Source organism: Tachypleus tridentatus, chromosome 9, assembly GCF_004210375.1.
Source record: "Tachypleus tridentatus isolate NWPU-2018 chromosome 9, ASM421037v1, whole genome shotgun sequence".
Lineage (NCBI taxonomy): Eukaryota > Metazoa > Arthropoda > Merostomata > Xiphosura > Limulidae > Tachypleus > Tachypleus tridentatus.
Window position 1 is genome coordinate 149906946 of NC_134833.1, and position 12060 is coordinate 149919005.

General features: G+C 32.9%; 1 protein-coding gene across 1 annotated transcript; it reads right to left on the reverse strand.

Moving 5' to 3' along the window:
- Positions 1-3133: 3133 nt before the first annotated feature.
- On the reverse strand, positions 3134-4064 carry LOC143226635 (kunitz-type serine protease inhibitor-like). The gene is made up of 3 exons (XM_076457852.1): positions 3929-4064; positions 3590-3754; positions 3134-3337 (listed from the first exon to the last, which is right to left on the reverse strand). The coding sequence occupies exons 1-3, from the start codon at positions 4044-4046 to the stop codon at positions 3330-3332; spliced, it is 291 nt and encodes a 96-aa protein (XP_076313967.1). The 5' UTR covers positions 4047-4064; the 3' UTR covers positions 3134-3329.
- Between the last annotated feature and the right edge of the window lie 7996 nt (positions 4065-12060).

The following is a 12060-nucleotide window of genomic DNA, read 5'->3' on the forward strand; positions in this document are numbered from 1 at the left end:
AGGATTACAATAGGAGAACAGCAAGATCTGATTGATCATAGGTCTCTCTAGGAGACAATTGGATAAAACAAATGCTGATGTTACAATACGAAGAAACACACATAGCTAGAGCCTCCAAAGATGTGTGGAGTGACAAATACAGGGTGGACACATGATGATCGACCAGCAATACCACCCATCGTCCCTCACGCAACCTCTAATTACGATTCTAAGGAAAATTCCGAAAAGTGACCGAATCAGCAGGTTTCAGAAATATTTCCTGAAATCAGAGACACACAGGTTAGAAGGTAAATCTCAACAGTTTCACTGTATCAAAGTGGCCATTTTACTTATGTATAGGCGAGTTGGAGAAGAAACCTACAGTTTTCAACTGTGTCTTTTTTTTCTTTATCTGAAGGTATGTTGACCTTCATGGATTCTGCCCTGAGTCAACTGGGCAGGTCTCTGTGGTTCGAAGAAGACTCCGACGACTGAGGAACGAACCAATGATTCTTCTGTGTCTCGGGTACAGAGAAGAAAATGGAGCCGAGGAAATGACCAAACCCAAAACCAAAAGAAGCGAATCTGGTTTCATATTGTGGAACATTCGTGAACGTTATATCCAGTAAGTTACAATAGAATGATTGGATCATCTATAATGAACTGAAGTATATATTTCATTACCTCTGTGTATAACCAGAATTTACTGACAACAGTAAAGTTTTAATTATCTAACAAGACAGATGCTTTAATTAACATATATTTACAATAAAACCCAAAGTGTATTCCGTAGATATTAAACATTTATAATAAATAAAAATACTTACGTACAAACATAGTGTTATTTTTTCTCAGAAACTCTACAATAAAATCATATCACTTACATGCAAATAAAATCAGTGCTATAGGTTATTCTATTTTCTGTGTTTTTCAAATAAATAATTTGTTTCAAATAGTTTTATTATTTATATTTAAGTAATTTCCTATTTCTCCAATTTAAAATGTAATATTCTTAGAAGCATTTTTATTTATGTAGACTATACGTATATATTTAAGCTTTCTCGTGGTGAAATTCGACAGTTATATTAAAACTCGGTTCCATGTTGTTTGTGAAACGTTATCCTGTAGAACTTTTTATAACCATTTTAATACGGAAAAAAGTCAATTTTATTATTTTCTCTAAGATCCTAGAAAGACTTGGGAACTTTTGTTTGTTTAGATATGTCTGTCAGACTTTACATTGTCGGCCGATGATAACTGATCTATCACTTTCTGCTGTTGAAATATATTCTGTTATAAACTAGGTTTAACAAGATTTAAATGAAACAACGGATTCACAAGTTAATCACCTAAACCTAAATCTGATAGTGAATGTGAATAAATGTCGTCTTTCAGAAAATTTAGAATGTATCGGTTAATTGGTTTTTGAATTCTTCGCAAACCTACACGCGGACTATCTGCGCTAGCCGTCCCTAATTTTGCAGTGTAAGAGGGAAGGCAGCTTGTCATCACCACTAACCGCCAACTCTTGGGCTAATATTTTTCCAACGAATAGTGAGATTGACCGTCACAGTATAACCCCCACTGCTGAAAGATCGAGCATGTTTGGTGTGACGGGGATTCGAACCCGCGACCTTTAATTTACGAGTCAATGTCTTACCACTTCGCCATGCCGGGCCGTTTAATTAGTTAAAGACATAATACTTTAGTTGTCATAGAGACCTTATTTTAATTACCTATAATTAACAATAAAATAATTACATCTTTTCATCAGTTCTTTCAATATGTTATTTAATGTTTTCTTTCAGTTTCAGTATCGTAATCACCATTACTAGATAACTTAAAACTGTTTAACCTGGACCTACAGGAATGTTTCTTTATTTTATTATTATATGGAAACAAAACATAATTTATTAAACATGTTATTTACATTGAGTAAAAGAAAAGCGTTTATAAACAGATAGAAAACACTTTTTTAAAATCTTAAATTTAGAAAATTACTAGAATTTCACGGCTTTACTCACGCTTGTAAGAATACAACACAACTCACGTAAGACAGTACAATAGCCATAGAATACCTTGTAATTACAGGTAAAATCATTCATAGATATAAGAGGTTAGTGTGTTCGACTCGTAATCTGAGGGTCGCGAGTTCGAATCCCGTCACACCAAACATGCTCGTTCTTTCATCTGTGGGGGCGTTATAATGTAACGATGAATCCCACTATTCGTTGGTAAAGAGTAGCCCATAAGTTGTTCATGAGGGGTAATCACAAGCTGCCTTCTTTGTAGCCTTACATTCCTAAATTAGGGACGACTAGCGCAGATTTTCCTCGTGTAGCTTGACGCAAAATTCAAAAGCAAACAAAGACATTATTTATTGGCTTAGATTCTAGAATATGTGAAAAGTAAGTCTTATTTGTAACATTATTTGTCTCGCAGTTCTATTGATTCAAGTATCAAAAGACAGTTAAATAAATTATAGAGGAGACTGGAAGAAGTTGTGAATGTTCAGTTTCATCTCATTAGAACTTTTTCGGAATTGAATGACACAAACAGATGACACATCTTCAAACATTGCACGTTCAGACTGTGTATCATGTCTAAAACTACTCTAAAACATTAGCTTCTTCTGCAGACAGCGTTTACAGTCCAATAATAAAATTCGTTATCTCACAAACACGACAATGGAAGAACAAGTTCAGATTCTTGTCACTTGTGTCAAAATGGTATTATTGAAAGGTTAACAGGAGAGTTGCCTCTATTAACACAACTGGCATTTATAAAACTGGCCAAGTTTCGCTGATAATTCATGTCAATAACACAGAATATAAAGTTCAAGTTAAAAGAAGATTTTTCTGGAATGTATAAACTTAAAAACCGTGAGCTGGTTCGTTGATTTGTTTAAAGTTAAGTTCAAAGCAACACAATCTATAATTATCAATTTTCATTTCCTGCTGTTAATTATCCACGCCCATAATTACAATACTACATTCTGAGATTAGTTTTATTTTGAGTACTTAATCTGTAACCATAATCATAGTTTTAAAGTACTATTTATAAACTATGGTTTATTGGATAACTATGTCAGGTTAATGTTTGCAACACAAGTTTCCTGTGTTTATTATTACGACCAATGAAATAATTAATAATATTTTATTCCAGACTTGAAATCAGTTTTTATTTTCCAGTATAAGAAATTTCGAATAATACATAAACAAGACATCACGCTGTGTTTGAAATCTACTGAACACACACATATTTAGACACATCTGACAATAACGTGTGACAACATAAAGTATCGTCTTCTCGTTCATTATCATCAGCTTTTCCCAAAATATTCAACTCTGTTACGTTCCTAAAGAAAATCAGGATAAATAAATTATTGAAATTCTAACTTTTAACTGTATTTAGAATTGTTTTATCTGATGTAAATATTATAAATATATAATATTTACTGTAAATATATCTACATTTTGTTCGTCTCTTTTAAACATTTATAACAAGTTACGTTTTACTAAATATCATATATAGCTTTAGGTTCTTTCTTACAATATATAATTCACAAAGTTTGTACAGACCAACAACAAAATAAACATTATTTACAAACCAGCACAAACAGCTAAACAGTGTGATCTTGTTTTGTAACGGTTTCCATTTCCCGCACAACCCCCGTAAATAAACGATTTACAGCGGTGGCTGGCTGGATCATAGTAATACCTGGTGAAATAAGCATAGCAAGGACCTGGGTCAGGTTTAGACCAACAGTCGAAACCTGTGAAAATATAAAACAGTCACTGACAGTTGAAAAGTGAATATGTTAAATGTAATTATATATTAAAAGATACCTCCATTTACAGAAAACACAACGTAACACAAAAAACAAGCAGGTTTTCCTATGTTATGCTGAATCAACCCTCACTGAACATGTAACGAAATCCAACCTTACCTGCTATTACTGAGAAGCTACAAAGTGACGTCACCAGAAGCAACAACATCAGTTTCTGATACATTTTGTTGTTCGTTACTGCAGAACTGATGGATACAGAATAATTCTTAACAACCATGAACACTTATATATAAAACATCCCAGCAAGTGACATTGACATGTGATCCAGTCTTCACGTGACTTTCCAGACTTGCTTAATTTCGGAAAAAACCTAGTACCTTTTATTTTGTAATAATGTACTGTACTGAACCGGTTTTACTTGGTAAAAGAAAAATTATATATTTTCTTATCTACAGTTGTTGTACGGTGTTACACTATACATGTAACAGTATAACTGACGTCACGGAAGTTGTTAGTAAAATAGTATAATTTAGACAATTGAAATTACTAACAATACACGTTTCGATTTCTAAGAATGTAGTTAATCGATATTTTGAAAATATAAATAACTGTTTAACTGTGTCTTAATCGCATTGTTACAATTACAAGAAAGAGGTATTACATCATGACAAGTAAACATAATTTCATAACTGGACGTTAACTTGGTTTCTAGGTCACGGCCAGTACGTGTTTAAAATTACATTAATGTTGTCATGACAACTAAAATGTTATAACGTTTCTTTAATTGACAAGTTTAGGACAGATGATATTTAACGTAACACAGATAACTTAGTTTTACTAAATTGTGCTTTCACGTTTTGTTTTAACAATCATTAATTGCTGAACTAATTGTTTGATTTGTTCATAAAACTCAACTAAAATGAGTCTCGTTGAAAGTTGAAGAAGCAGTTAGATGTCTCTATCAGCTTTATAGTAACGAATCAAAAACACGTGTGACAAAGATGTTTAACAGGTCTTCGTAATTGTCTTTCAAAAATCTTTAAAAGAAATGTTGAAAAACGAAAGTACCAATCATCACAAGACTTTTATTAATGTGTTTATCACACTGAACTGGTTATATACTTTTACCATGTTGTGTTACATCAGACTAAAAACGTTCTGTCTATACAGTCAACACACATATTACAAACACTTACTGTTAATGTTTCTGTGTGTTATGTTCAGTTTAATATAATACATATGTGACTTGGAAAAGTGTACATTATATTAAAAGACAACAACTTTAAGCCTACTTTGAAAAACATGAGATGATTTTCCTCTAACCAGACGAAGGTGTTTCACCAGTAGCTTCTGACCGATATTACTGAGGAGATAAGAAATATCTATACAGACAGAAAGATATTTAAATATCTCTTGAGAAACTCGGGAGAATTTAAAATATGTGATAATTTCGAAGGTCTGAACGCTGATAATAAGGAAAGTTTCAATGTATAGCACGTGACTATAAAGTAGTGTCTGAAATCCAGCAGGTATTGATAGCATAGTTAACAATAGTTCTGTTTATAGCTTTAAGTATAACAAATGTATCAGTATAGATCCTTTAAATAACTATGTCGGATACTCTAAAGTTTGTTTGTTTGTTGAAATTATGCACAAAGCTACACAGTAGATTATTTATGTTCTTCCAACCTCGGGTATCGAAACCTAGTTTTCGCGGTGTGAGTCTGCCCACATACTGCGGAGGGTGCACTTAAAAGTAATTTCTTCACAAATACTTTCGTAAAATAAGTTTTAAAACTGTTGGTTGTTGTCAGGTACAACATTTTTATGGGTAGTTTGTATGTAATAACAAACGGATGAAAGTGATACCAATACTACTTGTATCACTTACGTGTTAGGACCTGTAATGGCCTGGTGGTCACAGTGATCCTATTGCAATCTCTTAAAGTAATGTTCTATTTTACTATTCAGTTAGAGTAGTTCAAGAGTTGGTTGTAAATTGTGTTGAGTATGTGACCTCCTTTATTCACTTCTAATATAGGGATAACTTATCATTTTAACTTTGTCATCACCACAACAACACAATACTATTGTATTAAATATAAGATTATTTACCATACATGTAGGAGTGTCTTTACTGTAACTCAAGGTCAGTAAAAGGCAGAGATAATTTGTTCAATGCTTCATGAGATAGTTTCTACTGAATATTTGTTTCATCTTACAAATCCTGCATGCTACTCAAAGATAAATTTGAGAATACCATACCACTAGGAATCTCAGAACTGCTGGTATGGGTATTAACACTTTTATTGGTAAGGAGAAAACAATGTTGCGACCTACCAAGGTCATCTTCAGGTTGACCAAAACGTTGTTCTTTTTTTATCAGCAAAAGTGTTAACACCCAAACAAGCGTTCTGAGATACATTTTTATTTCAAGTGGGTTTCTCGTGATCAAGGACCATACCGCTATAGTTAGGGTTATCTTACCTGTATTATAGTTTTGACCAACAGGACTACAGCTAATCTTAACCAATCAATAGCTTTGACCAACTAACGTATGTTCACCTGTGTTTTGGCACTGTACAATTAACTGCCTTCACAAACTGTCTTCTATTGTGACCATGTCAAACTGTACTATAATTTTACCTAAAGGACTACTCCATGAACTTGAAGCTTTAAAGCATGATATCAACACCTAAACTGGAAACAGCCAAGAGAGCTCATTGAGTAGTTTTTCTGTAAACAAACAAATCTACTTGTCGATAATATACTTTGAATCAACTAGTTTATACGATAGATTTTTATGACTGGTTTAAATTGTAAAATTAACTTAGCTGTTTATACTGTACGATTACTCGACTGTTCATACTATACAATTAACGGAATGTTAAACTTTAAGAAATTTATCAAATTATTCACATAATACGACAAGAACTGTCTCTGCTTGTTAGGTTTAGCTAACTGAAGACTGATTGATACTTTTTCTCTTACAAGTACAAAAGAAATGCTTGAACAGTATTTGTTGACTTGAGCCTGCTCTGTTACACGTCCGAATCAAGGTTACCTTACGTCATGTAAAGAAACCGTAGAAAACGAGACACAAAGTCAGTCCACCACGTGATCAGAACTTCTATGTTTTTGTTGTTTTGTTTTCCTTTTTGTGGTTAAGTGGAAAGCTAAACACTGGTCTGTCTATGCAGTGACTACGATGAATATATAAAACATGTTCTTACAACATAAGATTTCAAGAGAAGTGACAAAGACCTGTAACGTTATCCTGATAAAGAATGAACAAATACACTTAAACAATCACGAAACTTACGGTATTACCACTAAAGAAAGCCAATATTTGATGTTACTAGTCAGGTAAATGAAAAAATTCGTGTACTAACGAAAACATTTACAAAACACAGAGTGTGATAAAAACAGACATTAATGACAGAATGTTAAATATACCAACTTTCAGAGAGATATAAATCGCCTTTAAACAACATAATAACACAAAGTTATCTAACAGAATTACTCTTGTGTTTGAAAACAAGAACACCATTACTCTTGAAGATAACAGACATGATGTTATGAAAGTCTCATTGGTAAAATATGAAAAGGAACCGAAGTGGCAGCACATAGATTTGTTACAATAATCTGTAGAGAAATGAAATAGTCACTAGACAGTGAAGCTATAACTAATGGAAGTTTTAATATGAGACATATACATTGGAAAAAACACTCGTACATTATGACAGTTTTATTAACCATTGAAAGAGATCATGACTGTAAGAAGTTATATACAAAATACTATCACCCAATAACAAAACAAACAATGTATCACGTGATTTTGCCTTGAAACAATTATACAAAACAAAGTGTTCTTGTGTTACAATTGTTATTACCCATCATTTAAAACAACAATTCTCCTCTTACTGAATGAACACTTATCTCGTTCAACTTAATGATCGAATAACATTATTGTTTAGAGAAATTCCTGTTCTTTTATTCAGCCACCCTCCCATTGGTAATAAGGTTTAAAACTTGTTTATATACCGTTTTAGTGTTATTTTCGATGGATTCATTTTTTCTTTGAAATACTTAAGCCTAAAGGCCTTTTGCAAGTGAAGTCAAGAATATAAGTTTTCTCGACGACACTGAACTTGGTAAAGTGAGAATAATATTATTTATGTCTGCTGAGTATTGTTCTGGGAAAAATATTTTATTTTCCAGTCATCACGAAACGTGGTTAAAACGGAAAATAAATGATAAACCAAGACTTCCGCAATTCCTGGAAGAGGAACAACAGTAACAGGAAAAGCCAGTACTATCATTCTGGTGGAAGCTGTTCACAAACATTTTTTTAGGCTCAGCCTTTATCACTTCCTTTCCATCTCAAGTCACTTCCTTTCCATCTCAACGCGAATCTCTCTAGAATTTTACACCGGATTGATTTATATTGTTTAAAAAAACAACAAGATGTTAGATGAAAAACTTTGGACTTCCTGATGTTAAAATACTAGTAATAATAAAGGTAAACATTCGAGGGTGAATACAGTCTCAACATGGTTAACTTTGATACCTTAACAATCGTGAAATACAAAGAAAGTTTAAACTGTCTATATCGATTGTTGTAATAATCTATGTTTGTGTTACATTCCATGTAAGTCGTTTGACATACACACAAATAGTTCACGAAACCTATAAATTATACATAGTTGAAAGTTAACAAAACAAACTTGTAGTTTTTTACAGTTTCAACACCAGTAGGCCTAATATTTGTGACATTTATACAAACTGTAGATGTTTCTCTATTTTTCTTAATTTCTCCATTTTGGATACTAAATAAGAGATTTTGGAAATGTAACATCTATTTTTGTTCTACAAACCGGTGCTCATGAAGCCTTTCCTGAAAACCAGAAGTCGTTAAGTCGGTTCGGGAACATTCAGAGTTAAAACTGTAACTTTTAAAGTATTTTTCTGCGTATACATAAATAGCGTTTTAAGTATTTTGTCCTTCATTAACTGTCGCATTCAAGAGGCGTTTCCCGATAACTACTGATGATTATTTATATTCAGTAAGTACCCAAGTAGAAGAGGTATCATCGTATGTTGTGCTGTGGGAAAGTTTTTAAAACATCGCTAAAGTTTACTTTATTATTTTACACTTAGTAGATGTACATGTATTATAAAATTTCAATTATATATAAATCGTCAACCACATTTACTTTCATTTTAGGGTCGTTTTAAATTGACGATTGAATTGCTTGTATAGTCATAGCTAAAGAACTCTGAAGTGTTGTGTGTAACCCATGGGTTACATTGTAACGAGTATAACCTGCAGGTTATTGGATAATTATGTTGTTTTTAAAACTTTAAAGGGGGAATAATTATTAAATTATGTATATCGTGTACAGTATAAATACAATATTTTTATATTGCTGTTTGCTTTGAATTTCGCGTGAAGCTACACGAGGGCTATCTGCGCTACCAGTCACTAATGTATGAATGGAAGCCTAAAGGGAAAGCAGATAGTCATCGCCACTCCGGGCAACTCTTGGGCTTCTCTTACCAAAAAATAGTGGAATTGAGTATGATTATATAACGCTCCCACAGCTGAAAGGATGCATGTTTTGACAGGGATTCGTATCAATAAACCTCAGAATGTGACTCTAGCATCTCAACCACATGACCATGACGGGTTTAAATGTTATTATTTTCAATTTGTTTCCATCACAACCTCTAAAAGTGTTGACATGAAATCTTTTATGGATGTTGTTCCATTATATTTGTACCGACCTACATTTTAATGTTAAAGAATAATTTCCATTACTTTAAATCAACTTCTGTTTTAAATTCTTCTAATTTATCATTATCTTTAAAACCTAAGGCTATTAATATTCTCCTTCGTTTGAAAAATTCTTGTCAGAAATTTAAATTCAATATTAGATCCTATATCAAAGCTTACCGAATAACAGTAAGACAATAAACATTTTCTACAAACCTGAAAAAGCAGACACACAGTTTGCTATTGTTTAATATTGCTTTCCGTTCCCGACACAACCCCCGTAAATAAATTTCTTACACTGGTGGCTTTTTGGATCGTAATAATATCTTGGTATAATAGCTTCACAAGGTTCTGTAACAGGTGGAGACTGGCAGTCTTTATCCAGACCTGTGAAAGTATAATATGATCATTCCCTCTTGAAGTAAGTACGTTTAATATAGTATATCTTAGGATACTAAACACTTCGCATAATAACTGTTTAATACACTATATTTACAGCAAGAGTTTTAAACACCACTTAACGTTCACAGGTAGGATGATTTTAGACAATTATTTTCACAAATAGTTCTATTATATCAGACATTTTGTGCCACATAGCTTGACACTAAAATTCTAAAGTTCTATTAAAAACCCTAGCAATTAATTTGAAGTAATAAAAATGAAATAAATAATTATCACCATGTGATATATTTTTCATGATCGTTACAAACAACTCCTACCTGTTGTTTCTGACAAGTTACACAGTGAACAACTATTGTTATCTCTATATCCATATTTCTCTTCACTTTCGAAAACTGACTAACATAGACTAAGTCATAACTAACCATGAACACTTTTGTATAAAACTTCTGTCACCAAGTGACATTGACAAGTAATCTAACCTTCACGTGATTTTCTGGAATTATGAAGCTCCGGGAAAACTATTATCTTTAACTTTCGTGCCAATGTCCTAAACCGGTTTTATTAACCTTAATACAAGAAAAACACACACTTATGAATAAATTAACAAGAAAAAAATAAAATAGCGTAAATAACAACAAGGGATTTTTCTCATGTTAGTTGCAGACACCTCTTGTAGAACTCGCAACAAAAATACAACCAAATCTGTGACTACTGAAAAGTAAGAAAACAACCAATACTTTTTATATAATAATCTTTCTCGTTTCTTACTAAAAATATAAGTTTGTATCGTGAGTCTAAAGTTGAACAAGATCTCAAATCTCTCAAGAGATGACGGAGCTATGAGTTACACGTCTAAACTTTTAAAAGCTCAGAGTATTTCTTTAAATTCTCATGCCCAGAATAAAAAATTAGTGCTTCGAACTAATGGACGTTAACTTGGTTTCTTGGTGACGGCCAAACATTGTTTTAACATACATTAATGAAGCCATGATGATTAAAAAAAAACTATTATATTTGTTTAATTCGTAAGTTATAGTTTACTTCAAAAAACCACTTTAGTGAATAATAATTTAATTTTTTTCAAAATGTACTTTCAGATTTAGCTTTAAAATTTGTTGACAGCTAATTTATTTATTTATAAAATTCTAGTAAAACAGGTTTCGTAAAGCATTGTACAAGTACCATATGCACCCTGGGTGTCAAGTGCTCTTTGATCTCTTTCTTTACTTATATGGTCATGCAGTGTTGGTCAGAGTGAGCTGACATTCTCCGACCCTTTGTCCATGTACTGGTATACATTTACAGACATTCTCTTGCTCTACTAGTGGGAAGTATGTGGGCTTTCTCTTTCCTTTCTTATATATTTGTATATATTTCTCCCTTATTTATTTTTGTGTTTAAAATATATCTTGATTGGAGAGAGGTGATTAAGGCTATCTTCATCATGTATGTTATTGTACTGTGTCTGTCTGGTATGGTTGGTATGTTTGTGTATAAATTTAGATGATGTGGTTCTGGGAACTCTGTATACTGTTGTGAGGAATGTGTTTTGTATTGTCTGCAGCTTGGTTTTGATTATTTTGGTACTTACAGTTATCAAGCTGAAACTGTATAGTTTATTACTGGTCTAATGTATGTTTTGTAAATTGTTAATATATTGTCTATTGATGCTCCACTGTTCTTACCAGTTAGACTCCTAGCATAGTTGGTTCTTCGCCAGATTTTACTTTTAATTTCACTTAGACGGCTAACCACACCTCCATGAGGGACACCAGCTTCTCCATACATGATGAAGAGTACAAAGCTAACCACCCCTTCTTGACGGACACCAGCTTCTCCATACATGATGAAGAGTAGACGGCTAACCACTCCTTCATGAGGGACTACAGCTTCTCCATACATGATGAAGAGTACAAGGCTAACCACCCCTCCTTGAGGGACACCAGCTTCTCCATACATGATGAAGAGTACAGGGCTAACCACCCCTCCATGAGGGACACCAGCTTCTCCATACATGATGAAGAGTACAGGGCTAACCACCCCTTCATGAGGGACACCAGCTTCTGGAGTAAAGTATTCAAGAATGGTTCTCTCTTCATTTACTGTGATTTCT